Source organism: Rhynchophorus ferrugineus, unplaced genomic scaffold (assembly GCF_030347505.1).
Source record: "Rhynchophorus ferrugineus isolate W39M unplaced genomic scaffold, kcgeb_rfMv2 rfM6, whole genome shotgun sequence".
Lineage (NCBI taxonomy): Eukaryota > Metazoa > Arthropoda > Insecta > Coleoptera > Curculionidae > Rhynchophorus > Rhynchophorus ferrugineus.
In genome coordinates this window covers 25811129-25838300 of record NW_027472585.1, presented here as the reverse complement: position 1 = coordinate 25838300, position 27172 = coordinate 25811129, and the positions used below count along the sequence as shown (strand labels likewise).

The window sequence follows — 27172 nt, the reverse complement described above, 5'->3', positions numbered from 1 at the left end:
TCTTGCGTTCACCTAATGAAACAACACCTTGGCTAACCTAGGAGAATACACTGTCTAAGTATTCTAATTACATATAATATATCGATCAATAAATATTGTGTTGAATCCTTTCTCTTATTATAGGTATCTAGTAGATTCGGCTAGACTTGAAGATATCATGTTAATACAAAATCAAAGTAAGAATCGAAGGAGGGCTGTAAACCAGTAACATTCAGATTTAGAATTAATGCCGATTTAATCAATCAAACAGCAATTGAGAAATTAGTTAAAAGAATGTTAGAAATGATCTTTTTTAGTAATCTGTTAAGACTGCAAATCTCATACTCATATCCCTTTTACAGAAAAATGAATAAAATAAAGTAAAAATAATTTTGGCCTGATTTAGATGTAGTTCAGACTGCATTATAAATAAAATATTTTTTAAGATATATAAGTATAGAACAATTATTTTGAATAAAAAAACATAATTGTTGATTATTTCAAACCTATACAGTATAGTTTTCCTGTAAATGTATAGATTTGTACTTATATATAAATATATAAATTATACTTCTCTATGGAAAAAATTAAAACATTAGAGATAAAGACATCTCATCTCGAATGTAAACACTAAGATCAACAAAACAATTCAAAATATCATCGTAGACATAAGTCAATAATCTATATATTATAAATACAAGAAAACAAACTATTTTAAATACATAATAATTTAAAATGTAGTAAAAAGTTTCAACAATATATTATATTAGTTTAGGATTGTCTTCTATTTGTGCTTCCGTGTTGTTCTTTCCCTCGGCTGAGTCCCACCATTGTCGATCGGCTGATAAATAAACGATAAAAAAGGCTGCTGTTCCGGCATATATCACCGCAGCTATAATGAACATCGTACGCCACAAAGCTTTATCTGTCTGAAAAATATATAAAAATAATATTGACTTTTTTTTAAATATTCCATTTCCAGGCACTTATAGAATTAAAACTTACCTCATCTAAGACGATAAAATCAACTAAGAGGGGGGCAAATATGGCCAAGGTCTGTCCTATGCCGTTAGAAATACCAAACAGAACTCCAGAAAATCGTGGTGAAATATCAATGTGATTCACGTTGTGGCCACAGAACATCGCACCATTTAGTGTTATAGCTACTATCAGCAAAATAGCAATTCCAACAGGCGTTTCTTCATAAGCCAACCATACAAGAGCTAGTGATGGTATAAAAGCACCTAAAAATCATACTGATCAAAATAAAGTAATGAAATCTATAACTAAATAACTAAGCAATAACTAAAAAAAAATAAGTAAACTACTAAACATATTAAAAAATAACGATCTACTATTAATTGCTTGTATCTATTTTTATCAGAGATATCAATTAGTGAGAATCAAAAGTACCAGTAATCTAACTTACAAGTCAATATAGTTTCGATAGTATTCAAACAGTTGAAAGTGATGGGAGATATTGAAAAATTGGGAAAATAGCTACCACATTAATTGAAAATATCCATTCGAACTGTTTCAACAAAGCAATTAACATTGATTTCCAAGTAAAAAAACCGATTTTTCTGTGGAGTATGGTGGCCATGGAGATAAAAAATTAATATACTATGACAATTTGAAGCGCAAAATAGCATAAGCTAGTCAAGGAGAACCATCTTTATCGACACTGAAGCGGAATATTCAAGGTATTAACACCTTGGTATGCATATGGTAAAATCAGCATAGTGTATTATAAGCTGCTAAAACCGAATTAAATTATTGCTACAAATGTCTACCAATAGCAGAAGAGCAATTTAAACGATGTATTGTTGCAAAAAAGTCCAGCAATAGCCAGTAATAGACCCAGACTCATCCTCTTGGACACACTTGGACACATATTGCAAGTGCTCAGGTGCTATACTATTACAGCTTGGGAAATACTATCACACTAAGTATGTTCATCTGATATGACCGCTTGTTAGCGATTAACACTTCTTAAAATCAATACAACATGACATGGCTGGCTCACGGTTTCGAAATACTTAAGAAATGCAAAAATGGGTTACTACCAAACCAAATTTTCCTTTCTAGGCGGGATCGCCATATTGTCAGAAAGATGAGAAAAAGTTGTAGAAAATGATGCCAAATGTTATGATGAATATACGTTTTTTTATTAATGAATGTCCGTTTAAAATGAAATTGCCTTTTTTTGTTGCATGTCAACAAATAAATGTGGATTGGATCTATAACAAATCAGTTTACGTTTATGAAAATCGGCTTTGCATCTGGTTAAGTGACATGATGTGAAGAGTGATGTGTTTATATTTTAAGGATTTCATTTATATTAGAATAGAATTGTTTCAATGGTATTGTTTGTGCAGTTGCTGGAACATAATTTTAGAGCAAATTATTTTTCTGTTTAAACTCCACAGGTTTCATAACTGTTGATTATGATTGTTCATGTTCTCTTTTGATTTCATTCAGTTAAGCAGAATAAATTTACTTATCAAAGAAATACAAAATGTATCGAAAAAATTAGACAGTTTGGCGTTGTATTGGCAATCGTTCAGCAATCATCAGCAGTCTTAACATTCCTTGACTTAATTTAAGGAAGTTCGAAGTTCAGACTGTAATATCAGCAAAGGTGGATATGAAGTATTCAACGAATTAAATTACATACTTTAAAAACACCCTTAATTTGTGAATATCTATCACAAACATAACACTAACAACTATGCCAAAGCTTTCAGTTCTTTACTTCTAATTAAAAGATCTTGTTTTATACCTTACGCATAACTGACATATATACACAAAGCTAGTTAATACCAAACAATTCCTCACACTTGTACGCCGTACACCTAATCAAAAAAAAAATGTACGACTCTGATATACTGATATACTGGTTAATTTATTTCAATTATTTCCCTTATTTCATAATATAAATAATGCTTAAAAGGTTGCTTAATAAAATGTACATTAGTTGGTCAGCTATAAAATTCTCTTAGAAGCAAAAAACAGAAATGCATTGACATTTCACTTAAAGTGATTCAAAAGCAAGAAAATTATATAACTAGTTTTACAAGTTTTTTTGTTTATTTTTTATTAAACATTTTCTATAATTTTTAAGCTTTTCTCACAAGATATCTAATTTCACAAAAGATTCCTGTATACTGTAATACCTGCTTTACTAAATTGGAGGAACACGATTTCTTTAACAGCGCAAAAGGCTTGACGAAACTTTGGACAAAATCCGGTTACATTTTAAAATAGGGTACAAAACAGGTTTGACCCTCTTAAGTGAAATAAAATTAATAAAATTCTGTTAACAATTTATAATTGGAGAAAGAAGAATCCTATGAAGAAATGATATTTATGCTGTCTATTTAGGGGTCCTTGATAGCCACAATATGACACAAAAAATATCTGATATAAACAGGCTCTGATATAAACAATGAAAACGGAGACTTATTATATAATATTATAGCCAGTAGTCAACCATAACCTGGAACGTATATCTGATCTCCAGTATTAAGATTAAGAGAACTAATAAGTCATCAAGGTAGTTTTAGAACTAGCATAACATTAAATATTTCACATAATAATGGAACGATATTATCGGGAACATCCCTAAAGACTTTCCTCATAGCCAATATGAGCCCCTATATCTACAGTATTGCTTAAAAATACCCATAATTCAGTAAATCCCGAAACCAAGTTGGAACTTATTTTGAAAGGCGCCAATTGTATCAAGACATCCCAGGTATGGCAAAAGTGAAAGACTAGACGAAGCTATTAAATTAGACATTTCAAAGAATTATTAAAGATGACAGAATGCGAGGAAGAATTACAACTCGGAAATCATATAATATCAGACTTCTCTATAAACAAAGTGGCACTCGTCGATTAACCGACAAAGTACGTATACGGTTTTCTGAATAGCCAAAAACATACTCATATGCCAGAAATCATTTACTCTCCTGTATTACTCTAGATAATTCTAGGAATACCAAGTTAACACAACTAATTACCAAGGATTATATTTTACAACCTATATGTGTATGTTTGAAATGTGCACGTTTTCTGTTTCAAGCAAACCCGCTTATGCTTCAGTACATGTAAGATTTTGCAAATGCAAATCAGAACAGCGAGTTCTTATTAATTTTAACAACAAGCCAACCGACCGAATTCATCGTAACAAGATGAATATGGTGAACAAGTGTCGTATAGTAGAGTAACAGTAGTTATAAATAAAAGTTGTTTAAAATAACAGAACACACCCTAACCGGCCGTCAAACTAATTGACACAATTAAAAGAAAAGAGAACTTTCAAATTTACTACTATCGGGAATGTTAAAAGAGGTTAAAATCGAGTAATAACAATAACGCAGTAATGAGTATGTAACTGTCTAGAAATGATTGCTTAGTATTTAATCGCTTCCCAGCCAGGCATGAAATGTTATGGGGACATGATGGTGATTTCGAAATAGTCCAGCATATGATTGAAGAGATTAAAAACACATCGTAAATCATGTTATAAAGGAAAAGCACAAAAACTAAATTTATCAGAATACATAAAAAATCCATGCAGTCACACTAGAGACAGTAAGTTGAATTAAGAATTTGGATGAGATTTTACAACAATTAGGAATGACCTTGTACATTGGTCTGAGTATTTAATTTGTTCATGTTTTTTTTACTCAAATATTTGTATTCCTATAATACACACTATAGTTAAGTTCGTTTTGAGGTGAAATACTAATCTTGTTGAGTTACTATTAAATTAACATATAAAAACTAAAATAACTATCGATAAAGTTTATAAAAACAATAATTATATAACTAAATATAATAAAATTACCCACAAACTATAGCAGTTATTCTGATATAGTTGACCATTTCTATTTCACAATAGTAACTTTAAAAATATGTCTCAAATAGTCGTCTATCATTTTTAAATTGTACTAAAGGAAGGTAAATACAAGAGTGAACTCCAATATTTGCCTTTTACTTGTTGGAGCCTCTTCAAATAGGAAGTTTTGTTTTTCGACGCGATGGAATCGTTAACTCATTTAAGCAGTGGAAATCAATTTATATTGATCGAGACTACCGATACGTCGAGTATTTCAGAACTTCATAATTAAGCGCCAATAACTTTTCTTTGGCGTCATGACAACATGGCGCAGGAGTGCTGTCAAAAAGCAATTTAAGGCAACGTAATTTTGCACCAGCGTAGGAATATTTTCGACATATTCCGTGAACAGTTGGAAAAAATTAATAGACATTAGCATATGCCTGAAAAAGAGTATCTTAAAATATCTAATAAAGAAGTAAAGTATTTTAATAAGCCATACATTTATATTAAAATCAAACTGAAATTATTGTATTTTAAAAATATATAAATCTAAAAGAAATTGGCAGATGATAGGCCAACATTTCCCATTTCGCTATATATGCAATGCAATATACAATATATCCCTATTTCCTTATTTCGCTGGTCACGCGCTCTAGCTTGAAAACTAATTTGCTGACTTTTTTAAAAAGGATCAACTTAGGCGCTAAAGCTCGTAGTGCTGCAAGTCAAACATACATACCAGTATATCAAACTGACAAATATGACGAGCGAAATAAAGCTGAACGGAATTGATGGAATCGAACTGAAAAACGCAGAAATGCTGCGCATAATCCCCATCCAGCGGCATTCAATTATAACGCGGCAATAGATTATAGTTCACAGCAAATCGTAGGTATTGGACCAATAAACTTTGTTGCAATGTGGTAAGGTATTTCACGAAAAATAAAGCCGCTATATTATTTTGCGGTAGTGGCCAAGTCTTGGCCAAATGAGAATGGCGCCATTGGCCCATCCCCAGAGTCAGTACATTCTTTGCTTTACGGAAATTGTTTTATTATTAATTTTACATTAAAACTAGCTTTCTAGTGAAACCCTTAGTTTATTCTAAATACCGATTATTGTTGGAATTGCAGCATTAAAATTTCTACGTCCATGTTTGTCTATGCCTCGAATGGTTTTTTCCATACCATCGTGCATTCATCCAAAATAGTCAACTTTCTTTCAACAATTTTGCAGCAACACTTTAACTAACGCAGAATTGCTTGATAGGGTGCCAGTAGGACTTTCATTAGCATACATGTTCAACGGCAGTTTCAGTGCTCAATGAGTTGAATCCGAAGAAGTTGATTCAGAAGTTAGAATATTAGCTATTCGAACTACTCGCTAGGTTTAGAACTTGACGGAGAAAAAAGTACCCTGGTAACGCATATACTTAACTATCTTATAGTCAGATGAAGACAAGCATTCTTAACATCGTGAACGTGGTGAAATATATCAAAACACCCTTATAACAACAAGGCATTGTCATAATGTCCATCATATTGCTGACACTGTAGGATTATCAATAGTACATGTCGTATAAAATGACGGTTACAGCATGAACATGAGTTAAACAAGTATAATTCGTGAGTATTATCGAAAGATAAAATACTGAAGTTAAGCTTCTTGTAATGGCAGTGGAGTATTTATTCTTCAAATGTTAGTTACACTAAGGAGTCTTCCGCCATTATTTTAATAGTCAGTGAAAGTAAAATAGTTCAAGTTCTGAAGGTTGCAAATCAACCGCCTGAAAACCCAGGTTATCATTTTACATATGAAACTTACACTGCGCTTCTTGCAACTTAAGATCGACACCGCAGCAATTTCATGTCTGGATAACGTCACGTACCTAGATCTCCATTTCGACCAACGATTCGTTTATCATTCCCATATCCAGAAAGCAATCCAGAAAAATTCGGGAACAGTCAGAAACAATCTCCATAAAATGCTTATTTTGCCGTATGTTAATCTGGTCCATACTCTATGGATCTAATGCTTATTTTAAATGTATTGTTTGACTTCGAAAATAAGCTTTTCAGGAGAATCTTAAACGCTCCATAGACAGAGATAATCAAATTCACAGAGGAGCTAACATATAAAAAATCAAGCACTTCATATATCAATCCTTCCATAAACAACAACTCAGATCAAATTTTTCTGAAAACACGCTTGTTCGACAGCTTGTTGACATGCTGGGAGCTTAACACCGCGTCACCGCTAATATCCCTCTTTTCCAGATTGCAACGATCTTATCAGCACAGCACCCAGTCGTGTGTTAACTCGACTAACTAAATATTTCGAATCAACAGCTGTTCCCTCGCCGGGTCCTCGTGCCCATAACGGCTGCCCGGTTGGCGGTTGCTATAACCCCAAATTTAATGCAGTAGCAATAATGACCTATTGGGGTCAACTGTGAGGCCATTCCGGTTTAGAATATTGGTTAGACTAGAGACAGTCCCACGTAACCCGGTCCAACTTGTCGCTCCATGCATTCCACCGTTTGATTTTAAGCCGACACAAAAAATAGCCCGAAGCTTTCGGTTTCACCCCAAATTTATCTAACGTTGGAAAATAAACTAAAGCAACCCAATTCCTACTGTAACTGTGGTGGTTCCGAGAGAAGAACGCCATATTTTCAACTTATTATTCTTCATGGACCAATCAATCAACTTTACAAATCACTATCACAAAAACCACAGATACCTGAAGTGCGCAGGGGAATACGAGACGAGGGTCTCTGAAAAAAAAAGACATCTCCAGCCAAATGCATTAATTGCGGTGAACCACATACACCCAACTTTTCTGGCTGTAGCTGCAGATCGGCAAACAAAACACCAAAAACAAGGTCGTCAAAACACCCAGCAACATTTATCGAGCCCGCTCCACCCCAGACGTCAGCCTGTGGAAACGGGAGAGGTAGGCGACTCGCTAATAACCTGGCCAACTTCGGGTAGGTAGCCCAAGCGCTTTCCTCGCAAATTACAGCAATGTTCATGTCCGTGAATGGACACTAGGCCCCTCAGATCTCTAAATATCATGTCCTGGAATACAAAATCAGTACGCAACAAGACGGAGGAACTTGCTGACGTACTGACTTGTCACAACACCGACATACTTCTGCTCCTGGAAACATTCTTCAAACCATCCATCCGTTTTTCGATACTGAATTATACATTCTACAGAAACGATACAACTACTGGCGACGGTGGTGGAACCGCAATCCTAATTAAAAAGGGAATCCGTCATTTCTTATTGCCGTCACCACATACGAACACTTTTGAATCAACCTCCATTTCAATTGTTCTATCAGACAGGCCAGTTAAAATCACTTCTATGTATCGGAGATTCACGGATTACGATCCCTCTGAATTCAAGACCGTGTTCGACGGAGACGTAGCCAAAATTATTGGCGGGGACTTCAAAGCATATCACCCTTCATGGGGCAGCCTCCGAGCTAATCAGGCGAAGGTTGATATCAACCGAGTGAGCTCGGATCTGGGTCTCGGACTGATAATTCCAGCAGAACCGATACACTACCACCACCTGCACTCACTTCCATCAACAATTGATTTCTTCATAATCTAAAACACACAAAACATTGACATACGAGTTCCCGATGAAATAAATTCCGATCACCGCCCGATTACTCTGACGGTGGGAGACTCCCGGATGATCGAAACCCCGTACGGAAGACCAAGCCGAAAAACCGACTGGAAATTATTTCAAGAGGTCCTACTGAAAACAGGTCCAATCCCCAAAATTAACAACCGCGAACAAATTGAGGAAGCAATTACCAAGCTTACAAATTACATTAAAAATGCTCACAAGCAGGCAAATGTCACAATCTCACCTCCTCAAGGCAATTACAATACAGCATTGCGTCCAAATATCAGGGAAATCAATCTTTTATTAATCTCTCGGAATTAAGAAACATCATATATTCAATCATGCGGCTGCAACACTTCACACTTCCCAGAAATTTGGAAACATGCACACATAGTCGTGATTCAGAACAAAAAAAAGCAGATTCTTCGCTTTCAGACTAGAAGCCCATCAGCCTACCTAGTTCAATGTCGAAGATTGCTGAAAGAGCGATCCTGTTTGCACTCAACTGGTTCACTGAGCAGAACCATATCATACCAGACGGACAACACAACTTCAGAACCAAACATTCAGTGCAGGTGCACATCAGACCACTAGATTGGCAGCAGAAATTCACTTCGCCCTGAAGAAAAAGCGCAAGCTCTGCGCGGTCTTTTTAGACTTAACAAAAGCCTTTGACAAAGTTTGGCACGACGGCCTAATATACAAAGCCATTTAAACAGGTTTACCTGAAGACATGATAATTTTACTGTGTTTAAAGATCGGTAATACACTATCCAGTCCTAAGTCAGTCAAAGCAACAGTCCCCCAGATTGCAATTAGCCCCAGCATTATTAAACCTCTTTATGTCAGACATCCCAATGAAGAAAAATGTTGAATCCGCCCAATATGCGGATGACACAGCGTTCTTCGTCAGTTCTCGTTCTGTAGATACCGCTCATCGAAAACTTCAAATTCAATTAAATACCACAGTCCAATGGTTAAATTTCTGGAGGTTGCAAATCAACCGCCAAAAAAACCCAGACCATAATCTTTCACAATCGGAGAGACATCCGCGCTTACCAGCTGAGAGTGCAAAAAGTCTCAGTCCCGTGGCGACTAAAAACCACATATCTCGGACTCATCTTTGACCGTAGATTCATATGGTCAACACAGATAAATAAAGCAATCTTCAAAGGCTATGGTGTCACCACAGTGCTTAACCCTCTCATCTGCAGAAAAAGTAAATTGTCTCTGACGATTAAAGTTTTGCTTTACAAGCTGCTTATCAGAGCCGTCGTGTTATATAAATCTAACACTTGGTATCGGTTTATCAGGCCGGAACTAGTGGAAAAGCTTCAGGTAATACAAAGTAAAACGTCTGAGGCAAACTCTGAACGCGCCATGGTTTGTCAGAAATACTCAAATTCATCAGGAAACTGACAGACCAGAAATAAGACGGTTAGTTTTCTCCGTATACAAGAAATTCCATGGAACTTCAGCTCTCTCCAACAATTTCCACATCAGATCGCTGTCAGAGGTGTACCCAGTCACGTAACCCCGAAGACTATCCCCCCAAAAAGCAGTTCTTCAAGCCGCTAAAGGTTCTCATTCCCCCAAATAAAGCGCCTTCACGGACAATCCTCTCTTATGAATTGAGTTTACATCAGCAAGGAAAACTTTTCTTTTTGGGTCGCTCCCAACATTATTCTTTCAATACAGTGTCGCCATATTAGAAGATCCAGTCGTAAAACATTATGGAAAATAACTTAATTAATATATATTATACCCATTATTCTCAATAAATACGTTTTTAAAGTAAAAAAAAACGAATACATGCAAGCACCTAACATTAAAATTATATTCACATTCTATATTAGTTTAGTACCTAAAAAAAAATTCTGCTCCTCATATGATTGGTTAAATTCCTTGAAAGGAGTTTTCTTAAAACGAAACTGGATAACTCGAAAGCTATAAGGAGAGGGTGAAATTTTTATTTATGACGGTTTTAGATAAAAATTATCTACAACATAAACGTTAAATATTGAAGGAAAGCAAGTAAAACTGTAAACAGTGTGTTATATATGTGAGCATTAATCCCTTGTCGAGAAAAGCACCCAAGATAATATATTAGGGCGAGCTTTCCTGAAAATGTAGAGTCCCCTTTCAAGCACGCAGCTGCTTCTTGAAATCAAAAAATATATTAGACCCGATTTTTTATCTAACTGCACCAATAAAATACTGCACAGTTATATAACCAAAAGTAACATATTGAATGACTTGGTCTATCTCTAATTATTATTTAATTAAGATTTCATGAGATTTTAATCAGTCTCTGCTCACTATCTAATTAACCATTTGAATATCTACTGTGTTAATTATTTTAATTAATTATATGCTGAGTAGATGTAATAAGCTACCTAACATATATCTAATATATAAAATTCTCTTGTCACAGTATTTGTTACAATAGTCCTTCGAAACAGCTTGACCTATATTTCTTAAATTTTATAAGTACATTTTGTAGGGCTGAGGATCGGTCGTCATCTATTTTTATTTATAAATGATAGGAGTGGTCCACCTCAAATATTTTTTTATTTTTCGAAGAAAATTTTTTATTTTTATTTTTTTATGATGTAACATTGAAAAATACATTTAACTCTAAATGTTCACCCTTTTACCACCAACCCCTATTTTCGAATAGCAAAATTAGTAATTTAATAACTTTATTTATTACCGACCGATTTCTGCACAATCATTAATTCCCAAAATGCTGTCATTGACCAGATCATGAATGTCTGGCAGAAAGAGATATTTTTGCAGCGAAAAATATAAACGCCAACGAATTGAATCTCAAGATACAACAGTTGTTACAAAGGGACTTGGTGTCATAGAAATCTATTGATAGAGTTTGCGATGCCCCGAAGCTGTGAATTATCCAACGGATACTTTAAACTCATTAGATTTACCAGGCATAATTTATCGCATAATTGACAACTGAAAATGATCCCACCTGTTTTGAAGTAACCAATCCGGTTATTTTGCTTCGTAATTTAAACCTACCACGGCTCTGCAATAAAACGCGATTTGAATGACTAAAAAATTAATTAAAAATATTAAAAATCTAATAATTTGAATGAAAACCATCATTTTAATTGGCGAGTCCCAAAGTGAAAATATATTACTAACACAAATCCCTATTATACCCAGAGATGTGCAAATTCATTTTAAAAGTGTTCAGTTTCGAATTAGATTGGCATTTGCAACTACTGTCAATAAGTCTCAAGGCCAAACGATGTCTGTTTGTGATTTAGATTTGAGCACACTACGTTTTTACAATAGATTCACCTAACTATAACTATAGGTAAATATAAAACGGTACCTTATTGATTCCACTGAAATATATGTATGCCTTAACAAATAACATAAATAATATTGTTTAATTTAAAACTTTACCAGCTGCATGAAAAAGTCTTCGACATGTTTTTCTGGATGTATATCCTTTCAAAATAAGATAATCAGCGAGGGGGCCATAAAGCAGCGTGAAAATAGCGGCGACGATATAGGGAGCAGAAGAAAACAGTCCATTCTGCGAACAAAAGACTATATTACAGTTCAGTCCTTTCTAATACGGAATATCCAGATACCTTTTCAATATCTATATCGGTAACCTTGCTGATATACGTGGGTATTTCGGTTATAAGGAATGTGCTGCCCCAAGCTTCTCCAATAGCTCCGGCAATGATGGCCCAATATGGCAAAGATGTAATAATGGCTTTCCATGGAATCTTAACATCCTGCAGAAATAAATTACTACTGCATATATTGTAACATATATATAACATATTTTATAAATTCTTAATCTAAGGTTTGGAATAATATAATGTTAAAATATATAGAAATGTATATGTATGGGAATAACAAATATGTTAACTAATTTGTAATCAATAATAAATAAATCCACAACTCATAGAAATATCCACGATTATCTATATTTACGATTTACGAACTGTGAAAGTATATAAAGAAAATAAATACTAATTATAATCAAACTCTATTTATTTAAATACAATTCTTAGCAAATGACTTACTTAACCTTAAAACCCAAAAAAGATAAGAAGAAAATGTATTGTGCCGGCATAAAATCACTAATATTTGAAAGTAACTGACAGATATCATATCTTACGATTTGTATGTGATGTGAGCTTTTGTTGAAGGTATTATTGAGTTGTTCTGTTTATACATACTTCAACCATGGAACGCTCAAAATTAAACTTTCAACATCAGTTTTGTTGTTTGATTTAAAGAAATCTGCTGCCGAAGCTCATCAAACACTTTTAGGAAATTATTGTGATGTTGCTTTGTCATATCACAATCGTTAGTTTCAGTTTAAATGGTTTAAAAGGAGTAACTACAAATTGAAAGACTTATCGGACGAAGCTCCCATCGCAAATTCTTGCCAAAACCAGAAAAACTTCCACATAGATGAGTTGATAAGTCAGAATTTTTACTTACGATGGGAGAGATCCAAAAAGAGTGAATATGGTCGCATCATGAATTTATAGAAAACGCCATTTTTAATTGTTTCAGAATCGCTGTTCCATTGTTAGCCAAGCAAAAAAGAAGTGTTTTAGTATTCTTTCGACACTGTATTACCATATTGCCATAAGAATGAAAAAAACTATATATAAAATGATGAAAAATATTTTGATTAACATACGCTGCACCAATTATTTTTAACAAACGACTTTTTAAAGTGAAAAATTTAATAACACAATATTATTACTTAGTTTGTATTGAATATTTAGTTGTAGAAACTGCATATTAATTTTGCTAGGATTTTTTAAAAATTTAAAAATTATTTTGAAAAAAAAACATTTAGTATCCATTTAACTTCGATAGTAAATTTATTATTGAATTCCATGTCGAAAATATATACATTATTGTCAATTTGGCAGATTGTAAACAAGTACTAATCGGAAGAGTCAATGTCTGGTAAATAAAGCAGATTATAGAAGACAGGCAAGTCTCACTCAATGGATTTTTGTTTAATACATTTTTTAATTAATTTATTAAAACATTTTATAGGTAGTATTTTTTGACTCATTGTTTTGATATATATCTTCAATATCCATCCTTTTACAAAATTTGTTTACATTCTTTAGTAAAATGACACATAATCTAAGAGAATCCGCATCTAATACTAAATCGGCAGAGATTTTCTGTAAAAAGTCGCCAATATTTTTCGATACTTACACAAAATCACAACTTTTATACATACTATATGAAAATGTAAATGCAAATTTAACAAAGTAACGTTAGTTATCTAAATAATATAGAGCTGTCTAATATATATAAGTATTCAATTTTAGGCTAGATTAAAAACATCCAGAGTTCACTAAAACGCGCAAATTTACATTCAAAAATACATAAATATCTACGAAATACCATGATTGATGTGAGTTGATCCATCATCCATTAAATTCAGGAAATATTGCGGAAAATTGTCGTAGGTCCTCGAGATATTTATCCAGTAGTAAATTTCACATTAACCCTTACTGATATTCAAATAAATTCAAAATTTTTGGCGCTCGATATGTCAATCTAAATTATTAAAACTAATCGACAATAAAAATATAGTTTTAATATTAAGATACAATAATATATGGGTCAATTATGAAATAATAATCAAGAATAACACATGGGTTAAAATGTCCCGGGAATAACAAAGAAAGCGCGTTTTTTTTAATCAAAATTGGCTTTAAACGTCAACCATCAAGAGCCATACAATCATTCCAGCGCCGGTCTAATATTTTAATACCAATTTTGTACAACGATTTATCTTTAGCCTCAAAATAGGCCTGTTACCAGTTGTTGTCCACTCAGGTGACGATGGTTTTGATTCCGGAGTGAAGTGATGGATCCACATTTTATGAATGCTTTGTATGGATGTTTCATCCATTGTTACATATAGATGCGTAACGCCGGTTTGTTACGTTTAAACAAGGCCAAACACTGCCCGGAATTGTCAACACGTTCTTGTTTATGGTCAACACTATTCAAACGCGGCACCCATTTTGAACAATGCTCATGCAATATAAAGCTAACACGTTCTTTTAATATCTTTACGATGTTAGCTAACTCACACAACTTGACTTTTCCATCATTCAAAAGGATTTTGTGGATTTTTTAAATGTTTTCTAGTGTTACTACCTCATTTGGACGTCCACTGCGTTCTGCATCATCGGTGTCTTTATGACTACGTTTGTAGTCAGAAATCCAACGCTTTATTGTTGTTTCTAATGTTGCGAACTTTTGCGAATTGTTTTGAAAATAACAAAAGTAGTGTCACTTTTAGCCCAGCAATTCACAAATATGAAAATTGAACAGCATTCTTTTGAAGGTTAGTAGTAACTGAAAAAGTGGCGAATGCATTAAAACTAACGCTAACTATGTGTTAAATTAAATTAAATTAGGGAACTTTTCAGCCCATATATTATTTATGTCATAAAATTAAAATGTTAGGTAGTAAATTTTATTATTAAATACAGAACAAACCTTTAGATTGTCTTGCCCAAGGGATTGTTCGATATATACTCTTTCACTCATACTGATTGATCTATGTGTTGCTGGACTATCGGCGCCTAGTAACAGCCATAATACACACCAAACTAATCCCAATATGCCAAAAAAGTAAAAGGAGGATGGCCATCCCCACCAAGAAGATGAGAGATATCCCGTAATAGGCATGGATAAAATTGTCCCAATGCTACAACCTAACGTAACATAAAAACAATTATTTTATTATAGTAACAGTGAGTAATTAAAATATACCAGAATAAACTGAAGTATTTAACCATGAACGTTCCTCGGTTGGTGCCCATTTACCCAACATACTGTGAGTGAGTGGAATTATGAAGCCCTGAGCTACACCCTGAATGAGACGACATACAACAACCCCACTGTAATCCCAATATGTAGCCGCAGTTGGAATCATCAGCGACGCTAATGCATTTACAAACATTGCAATAGTTAATATCCAACGAGGCCCAAATGCGATTCCAATATGCCCAGCAAAAAACTGTAACGCTGCGTAACTCCAGTAAAATGAGGATAAAACAACGCCTGTGTTTTTCCAGTCGAATGTCTGTAAAATATAATTGAAAATATTAAATAGTGATATGAAATGTAAAATAAAAATTAATTATGAATTTCATATACCAGACAGTTTGGTAAATTAGTGATTTTGAATTTCCTGCACAGTAAGAACTTTAAATGCATCAGAGCTGCCCTCAACTGCTACCTATGCATGTATAGTGTGTGACCCAACGCATTCGCAGTGTCGCTTCGTATTGTCGTTCAATAAGTTCATTAAATTGGACTTCAAACTGTTACCCCGTCCAGCATAATTTCTAGATTTAGGCCGCAGTAGCTATTTTATCTTTTCAAAACTGAAGAAATAACTGGCCAGTGAGAGGTTTAGTTCATATGAATCGGTCATTACTGAAATAAACACCTATATTGGAGGCACTACTATTACAGTGACTTATCAGTACCGTGTCTGATTGGTTCACCTCAAGTCATTTTGAAAATAAAGATTTATTTTCATCACAAGCTTAACCTCAACCTTTATTGACAAACTCACATTCGACCTCGACTTTTACAGTGATTCAGAAAAAATATAAGTTTCATTGAATCGTTTTTTCTCGATAACACCTTGCGTTCATATTTTAATATATAGCCTGTCCAATAAAACAGTCAAAGAATGTCATTAAAATATATAATGGGATCACGTTATAATGTTGCCTCATCAAATTGGGTTTTTGGTTTACAATGTTTGTCCGTTTTTAATCTCTAATTATCATTTAACGGTTTCATGCTTCGACGCATCAGACAGCATTCTCTTTTTTTAAATATGGTAAAATGAGAAGGAAAAATATATTAGATATTATCTATGACGTGCATTAACTGTTTTGCTGCATTAGCTGAAACTAAAAAGAATATCGGTATATCGACATATAGACAACAAAAAATGTCAACACCAAACCATGCAAAATTCACTTAACTTCCGGGAGAAGAAATCCCAAATCAAAAATTCGATACTCTCCATCAACAATATCAGGTTTTTAATACCGATGTTTTACTTTACAACTAAAAGTTCGATACTTCCATTTATAACTATCGATATTTCTGTGAAAAAATATCGAAAAAAATTGATATTTCTTGAAGATATATACACCCTACTGCTTCTGTTTTTTTCTGCAATACGTCATTCAAACTGTTCAATTGACATCTGCAGTAAGATGGGGTTTAGCAGCTCGTAATGTACTACAGTTTATTTATTACACCAAAAACAGATCAAATAAACTTTATAGTCCAAAAAATATTATAGTCTTTATATTGCATGCTAAATGTTTAGTTCCGGTGTTGATGTAGACAATAGATCTCCTAGATTATGCCATGCATTTTCATCACTAACCACAATATACACAGAGAAAACTCTTTTTTCGAACACATTTCGAACAACATTTCGAAATAGCATATTATGTCGTTTCAGTCTTGCAATTTAATATTTTCGGTCATCTAGACCGTTTTCTGTCGTTCATCAAAATCGCCATTTTTGGATCGTTGAAGCAAGTGGAATATAACAGAACCGCATAAGTTTTCAAAAGTATTTGGCGGACTTAGTAAAGTGGAAATAGTAAAGAATATATAAGTAAGTATATAATAAATAACTCAACAACACTAAACAGAAGACTGTTATTTTATGTAGAAAAATTTCAACACAATCGAACATTTAGATTAGATTGTTGAACAGCTATCTATATTTATACTTGGTATTTTCACCAATAGGTAGCACTTATCAATATGCAAGCATTTAATATAAGTTAAGCAAGACCAAAATAATATGCAAACTCAGGGAGACTTTATCAAGCAATAAAATATATTTAAAACCGAAAAAAATTATTGAAAACCTGATATTAGCGGGAACCACGAACTAGTACAAAATTTGTTTAATTTGACAGCATAAATTAAGTGGTATAACGTAATAACTGACATCATTTAATAGAAACTAGTCGCATAAAATCCCCCCTATTCGCCAATTTCTATTCTATATACACAATATTACGCAAACACAGAAAAAAAGAGATTCATAATAACTGACCAAATAAGCAACAAAATAAAAAGCAAAACCGACATCTTAATCAAGCTGTATCTCGTTTAGGTATAAATTTGACCACATTTTCTACTCCCTTGAGGATGATTTTTTCGGTCCATTACCGCTATGGGGTTTCAACCGGTGCTCAAATCCATTTGCGTCCCGTCTCAAGGTCATCTTTTCATTAAATAATAGATTATACTCATCGCTTAGATTTATTATGTCGGTAGGATGTTTCTGTCGAAACAACGTTAAAGGTCAGATAGAAGTAATAATGGATGTGTTTCATAGGAAATACTTGTGTTCTTGTTTTTTCACAAATGTCTTAATAAGATTTATTATTGGTTTAAGATCTATTGCAGTTATCATAAGATCTATTATATTTGCAATAGATAACATATTGCTCAATACCCGTTAATATATAATAATATATGACCAATATAAAATGTGGTTAAAAAAAGAAAACCAAAAACAGAGATACAGATAATTTTCAAATAAAAAAATCGTCCAATGCCATTTCTATGGTATTCTATTCTAGATCTAGAGATAATGGAATCTATTCTAGGGATTAACTAGTTAATAATATCAACTAGTTAATAATAAATTAAAATACTAGTTTTAAAAATGACTTTATTTTTCACTAAAATAGGAGTAAGTTTTACCTTTCTATTAAAGCTACATTTTCAAAGATTATTTTTAATAGTGAGAGAACCGACAGGTCAGATAGTTCATATTTTTTTAAGCAGCTTTTACTTTAATTTGCTGACAGTTTTTTAAAGCGGTATGGTATGCCCCTTATCTTATATATAAAATAATGTAATTATTCTGTAAATGCAGTCAGTGTCACTTCATTGCTTGCTTCTTCACTTGCTTGTTTATGTTACTAGCCTGAAGATATTCATGAAAAAGCTTTTGCCTCCTAAAAGACTATGGTCAATTCTTTCTTGGCCTATAATTCCTGAGTATTCCTCCCTTTTTTTCACTTCATCACAAGATGAATAATTCCAAATTTAAAGAGGTTGAAAATATAAAAATATAATAAATATATCAGTGCCATGATATAGTTACCAATATCCAGATTACATGCACTTCAAAAATACCAATCGGCGGACCCTCCATATTATATGCATTAAACACATATGAGTTATGACATGTAGGGTTTAAACCTAAAACTTTTTATTTTCATTAAAACGATTTTATGTTATTGAAAAGCTGTGGCGAGTTATTGAATCGACTATATAAACAATCCTGGCGTTTCACTAATATACGTATATAAACGAAGCCATTATAATGTAATCACATAAAGCCTTCGCACATTACACAGATTTTTTAGAATATTCAATGGCATATTATTCGCGCTATATAACCTATGTATAGGTACTTCATTTCTTAGAAACAGATTAACGCTTTCTCCGAAAACATTAATCTTCGTTATGACTTTGCTGATGCGCTTTGAATAGTTAACAATTCCTAAAACCTACCGTACTCGCTTCGGCGGTACATATAGTAAAATTGGAATGATACAGAGAAGATTAGCATGGCCCCTGCGCAAGGATGACACGCAAAATCCTGAAGCGTTCCACATTTTTTTACTAAAGATTGCTCTAGGAGCATACGATACAAGTCCAATTGATAGTTTACTCTGTGAGGCGGAGATTTCTTCCCTAAGGTCTAGACGAGAACTTTTGCTATTAAGGTACGTAGGCTCATTAAAACTCAAGCCGGGGTTATCTCAGTATGGGCATTTTTCCCCATCAACCGCAGTATTAAATAAAAGAGCAAACATACAAAGGCTATTGCTTACAGTCATTGGAAATACCTATCATCTGTAAATTTACAAATAAAATACCTCCCAGGCAGAACATACCTATTGCCATTGATCTTTCAATGAGATTTCTTCCTAAGGCCACTCTTAACTCTTATAGTGTACGCTCCCTTTTCAAACAATTGATCTATGAAAGATACCTTAAACACCATCAGATTTACACAGGCGGATCTAAAAACGATGAATATACAGGAGCTGCATTACATCAACGTTGAAGGAAGAACATTACAAATTGCCCTCTTTGACGAGCAGAATTGCTGGCCATATATCAGGCTTTTAAATGCGTTCAAGACAGTCCAGATTGATCTCGGCGGTAATCATTACTGACTCCATGAGCTCTCTTGAAAGCATAAAATCGGCACAGGCTCATTATCCACTGACAATGCACATTCGAGAATTAAACATTGCGCTCGTAATGGTACCCACATGGGAATCGAAAGTAACGAAAGAGCCGATCATCTTGCTGGGAAAAGAGAAGGATAACTTTTAAGACTATCTGTACTGGAGGAATACATATCATACTACACTTTATACAAAACTGGATCAACTAAATTGGGACTTTCTACAATTGAAGAACTGATGAAGTATTTGGCTGCCATCGGAATACTCCAAAATATATAATAGACGATGAATACTACTGCTTACTTATGTCTTTTAAACTGTTCACTCCATATTATTCTCATACTTATGTTAAATTAATTATAAGCTCTTTTAGTTTTGTTCTTTATATTGTTTGCTCTGTAATATTAAAATATATATAGTGCATAGGTCCTGAATAGTCCTTGAGGCTGATAGGTCTTTAATTAATCAATCTAATCTATTCTAATAAAAGCTACCGACTAGAAAATTATCATTATAATGTAGCAATTGAAAATTAGTTTATTTTAAATTTAATATAGAGCTTAAGTCAATTCGATCTTTTAATAACAAACTAAAGAAGAGCATCACCCTCTAGAATAAGTAATGTAATGATTTAATTATGAATTTATTTGTATATAAGCAATGAAAACATATTGCTACGAAATGGAATTCATATTCATTACGAAACCGTAGTATCCTAAGTCAAGAGAAAGAAGGTAATGTTTATTGCAATTTATGAGAGCATATATAACGAAACAACATAACGACTCATAAAACCTGAGAACACTTACATTACCCAACGTTTTCCCACCCCTGCTGAAGAGAACCCGAAAATACATATACACCTTTGATTCAAAATGAATGTCATTTTCTCGAAAATAAGTTCAAAATGTTGCAAAAAAATTACCAAAAACATAATGAAATACTGCGGATAATATAATTAAAATTAATACATTCACAAAATATATGATCAAAATCCGTGTAAAATCCGACAACGAACAACCGTCCCACTGACTGCAGTGCCCAATCAATGACACAAGTATCATAAACCATAAACCATTTATACTAAGCAATAGGTTTAATCGAAAGAAATTAATTGGAAAAAGAAAACGCTAAGAAGTAACAGGGAAATACATCCATCTAAACACTTTTTAAACAACGATAATTAGTTAGTCCTTAAAAGAGATTCAACATTTAAAATTGTGTTAGATATTATTTTAGCAATTCTATTAAAAAATTAAAATAGTAGTATCGGTACAGTCACAGAACTTACTTTAAAAGAGAGAAAGGAACAAGAGCAAATAAAATAAAGCAAAACTAATTAGAGTATCACTAATTTTACCTATCAACTATAATATATTATCAATTTTATACATTATCAACAAGATAATATAAAAAATAATTTAAAAGGTTTAGCTTAATACCAAGCTCAAAACATATGAATTTTTTAGTATGTACTTATATATAATAGTAATACAAAGGAAGCAATATATAACGAAATGATCTGAATATCATAATTTTTAACATATTTCTGCTACTTAAAGATAACTTAAATCCAGTGCCAAAACAACACCTGTTTAAAGGAAATAATTTAAATATATACCACACCAGGGAACATAGAAAAGAGAAGAAAGCTCCATCAAAATACCGCAGGAAACCACACCCCGCGTACTACTCAGGATGCAAGGCAAGGCCAATTAGGAACACTACAGTCGGTCTCAAATGCCATCACCTCTATACCCGCTTTTACAATACCAAATTAATGGGCCACACATAATAATCCTAAATTGGATTCAAATAACCCACCTCATACCCCATATATATCCCAGGCTATCCCTGGTATCCACAAAATAATGGATCCAAACCCAAGGTCTATAAATAGTATATCCTCAAATTCACAAAAAAACCTCATTCTCAACTTCAGCAGTACCTTAAATTTGGGACACATCACTCTTAACGAATCTACGCAGGGAAATACTACAGCCATCCATTTATTTCTTTATGAATACGTCTTAATGAAAGACGTAAACCAACAAGTCAATCGATCAGTTCTCCGCGAACTTGATTTAGACCATCTCCCGCTGTTACCAACTGTTGGGGATAACAAATTACTCGAATCCCCATTTATGTCAATAAAAAGAAAAACCGACTGGAAATTTTATCAGAAATTAAATCGGGTTCAATACCCAGCGAAATCACGAATACCAAATCGAAGAAGCACGCTTTAAGCGTACTAGTGATATCCAAAATGTATACTCCCAAACCTCATCGACGATTGAAATGCGCTACTTCACAGATCTCATTTCACTCTTCTCGATCCAGAAAACAAAATAGCTAATCGCACCATCAGAGATGTCGGGGAAGCGGTAAAAGCTTGGAGAGGGGAGGAATGGTGAACGATGCTTCTCAATCTGGATTGATCACATCCTCACATCAGAAGGCCAAACATTATGAGGGAGATCGAAAACAGATCTCCCTCCGCTAAAAGCAGACAGCAATCAGCAATTTACAGATACAGATCAGGAGATTGGCAGAGCCGGATATTGGCAAAGTTTTTCAATCTCAGATGGCCAACCATGCCAGTGAAAATCAAGACGTCATCAATGCGATAACCAATGTAATATTCTTACACTTGACTTTCTGCTAGGGTACCTTGTAACTTCAAAAATGATCGAAACAGTAATACATTTAAAATCTCACTCCCTGAAAAGCACCGGGTCCCGACGGTGTAATTATTCGATAACTTCGAAATCTTCCTCACAAATAACTCACTGAGCTAACAAACATCACAAATTTTCTTCTAGAAAAACTTCTTCTACAAAAATCTCTCTAGAAACACGCCCATATTGTTGATATTCCGAAAAAAACTAACTATGGTAGCGACTACCTTCCAATCAGCCTTCTGACCCAACTATCAAAAATTTTCGAGAGAGTAATTCTCTACGCTCTCATTGAATTTGCGAAAACGAAAAACAACATCCAAGACGGGCAGTTTCGATTTGGAGACAAATACTCGTCAACTCACCCACCAAACTCACAAGACAAGCGAGCGAAGTAAACCGTACTATTCATTCAGTTTTATCAATTAATGTTCTTGGATTTAACTAGGACCTTCGAAAGAGTGTAACATCCCGGTTTACTATTCAAGATATTAAACCTTTGAATTCCTAATGATCTTGTTAACTAGATACATATTTGGAAAACCAATAATTTCCAGTCAAAGTCATATTCAATATACAAGTACAAGAATTCCAGGATAAAAACCCAACCCAAAACTCTAAAACAGTTAGCAGCAGTGTTAAATGTTTCCAAAGAAACGATTAACGACCGATTACTAGAAATGAGGAAATCTAAAATATGGGAAGATGGCTGCCACATGAATTGAGTGACAGGCAAAGGGAAAATCGAAAAATCTTCTGTTAAATGCTACTTCAAAGGGATGACTCGAAGTTATTTCTGCATCAAATAGTGAGGGGTGGTGATAAAAAGTTTAGTACTTTTGTTATTTATTTTGAATACCCTAGGCGCTAGAATTACGGTCACAATCCGACAAAGTCGGCCGATCGTCTCCAATGTCAAATCGTTTTAGTCGCAAGACAATGATATTTGTTTGCTGGGACCGGAGTGGCGTGGTGTATTACGATCTATTGAAATCTGATGAAACAGTTAATAGTTATCGCTACCGACACACAAATGATTAGTTTGAACCATACATTGATCAAATAAACGTCCGTAAAGTGATTTTACAGCATGATAACGCACCGTCTCATAAAGCAGAACCGGTCAAGGACCTTGCTCCGTCCGACTTTTAAGCTTTCACATCAATGGAACACGCGCTTGCAGAGCAGCACTTGGACCTATAAATGGTTTTGGAGTGTTTTGAAATGGCATCCATAAATCAACTACCCAATACTTTGAATAAATAAATATTTCCTTTTTCTTGAAAATTATGTCGTTTTTTAAAGGCCGCTAATGACTTTCCAGTACGCTTCGCGAAAATGGTCGGTTATGGTCGGTTATATTACTCGGTATGGTTCGCAAGTATGGATTGGATTCCTCGAACCCACCAGGATCAAAAAACTGCAAGTGTTAGAAAATAAGATATTGAGGATGATCCTGAATCAATACATTGTGCTTCAAAAATATGCTAATTCGCTCCATTCCGACTCCGCTACCGCAATCATGTTGTATACTGATTTATAATTAAGAAAAGTGCCATAACCGAGTCATACCAAAATTAGAAAATACCCTTGACCTATTGGGTTTCTTACCACAGTCCTGATTCGGCGGTGAAACGGTAAAACGGTAAATTGCACTCTACAAGCTGGAATAACATATCTCAAAAAGAATTTAGATGTGTAACATTTTTAAAATATATATCATTATATATGTCATCTAATCAATTGACCTTTATTGATACAATCAATAAAAATAATTATACGTTATACCTACTAAAACATCGGCATTTTTTGAAGCCTCTGGATCAGTCATTGCCACTATAGCTACTGATAATATTGTTCTAATGGCATAAGATATACCCATCATAAGGAACATTAAAGCCATTTGAATATATCGAACTTTGATCCATCGATCTAAAAATAAACGAAAAATATGTTACATAATAAATTAATTAATTGTTGTTAATACCTGAAAATACGTATATTATCCTACATCAAAGTTTTATAAAACTAAAATCACAGAAACTGCTAAAAATATAGAGTATAGTAGAGTATAGGATAGTATATAGTTTATAACGCATCAAAAATTCTCCATTTGTGCCAAGGCTCTTAATTAATTATTTTATGGCATTTTCACTTCTTGAAAAATATAACATGGGGAATAAAAATTGAAATTAGTACAGAATTGGAAAACTATGAATTTGCGCTTCTTTATAAATAAAAAAGTAATTAGTAAAAAATATAACTAACATTCGGTTGTGAGACGTGAGTATATGACATATTGTCAACGAGAATTAAAAGCAAGATACAAGAAGTAGTAATTAACTACCTCAGTAGAGATGTAACAATGATGAACATCATGAGAAGTATACAACAAATCATGAAAAAATAAGAAACATATATGAAAATTTTCAATATTACCAGTAGAAGAATGCTGAGAAATGAGACATCTCAGTGACTGGAACATTTATAATGCATGGAGGAGAGAAGGCAGGCAGAGATAATCTGGGAATAAAGATGGAACGTAGAAAGGCCAGAAGGCAATGTAAGTGTGACGCATTTATCAAGGAGATACTGCAGAGGAAAGGAAAAACCTAAACATAAAAAAGGCGGCATTCATATAATGAGCTAAAGAAGACAAAGCCTAAACAGAACAAACCACTTAGTGGTAAAAGGTAAAATAGGTGTTTTTGATTACATACACTAAACTAGCTCTGTTTAATATCACATAATCTGACTGAGCTGCACTTATTTATAAAGATAGAGTAAAAGTAGCCTTTTAATAAACAAAACACTTTTTGACCCGTCGGAATGTAAATAAAATGCTACAAAAGAACTGATAAAAGGTAGTAGAGGTAAAACATTTTGGAAAATAATAATGCCTATTTTAGATAATAAAACATACATTTTTACGACAATCGATTCACACTCCTTATAGATTTTCGTCTACTATCTAAAATAGACAGATTGCATTTTATGTTTCGGGATTTAACTTTATAGTAACAATTTTTATTCTCTTTTTTTGTGTCCATAAAGATCACATTTTCATGAAATTAAAGCACTTTCTATGCTTCCAATTGATATTTTAAAGAATTATTTCCGAAACAAAATATTTTGATAATTGCAAGAAAAATTCCTGTTATCGCATTGTGATTAAACGAAATCCGAAAAATTATTATTTAGAGTAGTACAATTATCTAAGGATATGGTTTTGATTAGTTCAAGCCCGATATTTTTATTACATTCCATTTGTTCTATAGCAACTTGAAATTAATTGCTCTTAATAACTTGTTATAAAATGCAGTAATCTCAGCTGCGTTCTCTTATCATTAATTATACTTAACATATCATATATATACCAAATATTACTAAATATGAATAAACATTTATATTATACGTTTAATTAATAAAATTTAATTTTTAAATATAAAATCATTTTCATTATTATTTTATGATCGTTTTTAATAATGGCGTTAGTATTATTTTATATGCTTTAGCTTATTATAATAGATGTCAAAAATAGTTCATTCAGTTTGCAATAAAAAATCCTTTGAAAATTATTATAAAAAATATATACTAACATTATGGTAAACAATATTAAAACAGTCACAGTTATGTTATTTGTTAAAAACTACAATCCATTCTACATCAAAAAGGTTTAACCGTAATACCAAAACGTGAAAGTTCTAGATAAAACACCTACCACTGATACTCTACATCATAAAATTCATCAATTTCCATTTGTACTAGATTGATTACAGAAATATTTGCGCAGAGAGTATCTGTATCGAGGATGACGACTTAAACGACTTCAAAGAAATGTTTGCAAATGTTTTTCTAATCAAACATTAAAATATTAAATCAATTTAGAACGTTGAGATGTAGTTTCTTTATTTATGAACTCATGTCAAATGATATTAATAGATTCTTCGACATAATTATTTTTGTTTACCTTACTCTACTCATTATATATGCTTATACTGATCAGCAAGGAAATATCGAGAAAACTAATAATTATATTATATTTATATTGATATTTAAATTCGAACTCAGACACAAGATACAATTAAGAATTCGAACTTCTAGACCATATAGGAAACGTTTACAATTAAGTATAATATATTTTACAATATATATTCCTCTTACTTTCAGTTCTATAGTTACTGCTACCTCGAATCATTGTTAAACAGACCACTGTATTTCGTAATTTTATTATTCAAACACCTTCACCATTAATTCAGGAAATAGATTGCGCTTCGAATGCAAATTACGTCATATCACTCACTCAGCACGACTTCACTTTACCGAATAAACGTAATTTGTCGGGAATCCATGGAAACAAATAGACTATGTATATTTTTGCGGCCACTTCAAATTACTTCGGAAGGAATCCACGGTGATTTGACAAATTTTAATCTAAATTTGCGTGATTTTTATCAACCGCCTACTACGATGAAACTGTTTAAGCGTCGAGACTATCAAAGAAACGAGGTTAAATTTTGTCACGTGCATACACATGATATATTTATATACATCTTTTAAGAAATTAAGTAAACAATATCTTAAAAACATTAATGGCACTGAGAGAGAACACTATTGGATGTTTATATGCTTATAAACATAATTGTATGTGGCACATTACAGTGTTATTAATATCCACGTAACATAACATAGTCAAAGAGAAAACTTAACCTCAAATA

The 27172-nt window shown here is 33.2% G+C and overlaps 2 protein-coding genes and 1 non-coding gene across 5 annotated transcripts in view; 2 read left to right on the top strand and 1 right to left on the bottom strand.

Annotated features, from left to right (window-relative positions):
- The window catches only part of LOC143198219 (uncharacterized), a 376811-nt gene that overhangs the window by 139658 nt on the left and 209981 nt on the right, over nucleotides 1-27172 (top strand). The window lies entirely within an intron of this gene.
- On the bottom strand, nucleotides 643-27172 carry LOC143198222 (putative inorganic phosphate cotransporter). Of its 2 annotated transcripts, none has more exons than XM_076407342.1 (8): nucleotides 24442-27172; nucleotides 24247-24386; nucleotides 15284-15596; nucleotides 15008-15225; nucleotides 12097-12246; nucleotides 11906-12038; nucleotides 985-1223; nucleotides 643-908 (listed from the first exon to the last, which is right to left on the bottom strand). In XM_076407342.1, the coding sequence occupies exons 2-8, from the start codon at nucleotides 24355-24357 to the stop codon at nucleotides 741-743; spliced, it is 1332 nt and encodes a 443-aa protein (XP_076263457.1). In that variant the 5' UTR covers nucleotides 24358-24386; nucleotides 24442-27172; the 3' UTR covers nucleotides 643-740. The 2 variants fall into 2 exon arrangements, with proteins under 2 accessions (XP_076263457.1, XP_076263456.1); XM_076407341.1 differs by having other exon boundaries at nucleotides 26619-27172.
- LOC143199208 (U6 spliceosomal RNA) lies at nucleotides 19092-19198 on the top strand. The gene has a single exon (XR_013006382.1). It is a non-coding gene; the product is annotated as a U6 spliceosomal RNA (small nuclear RNA).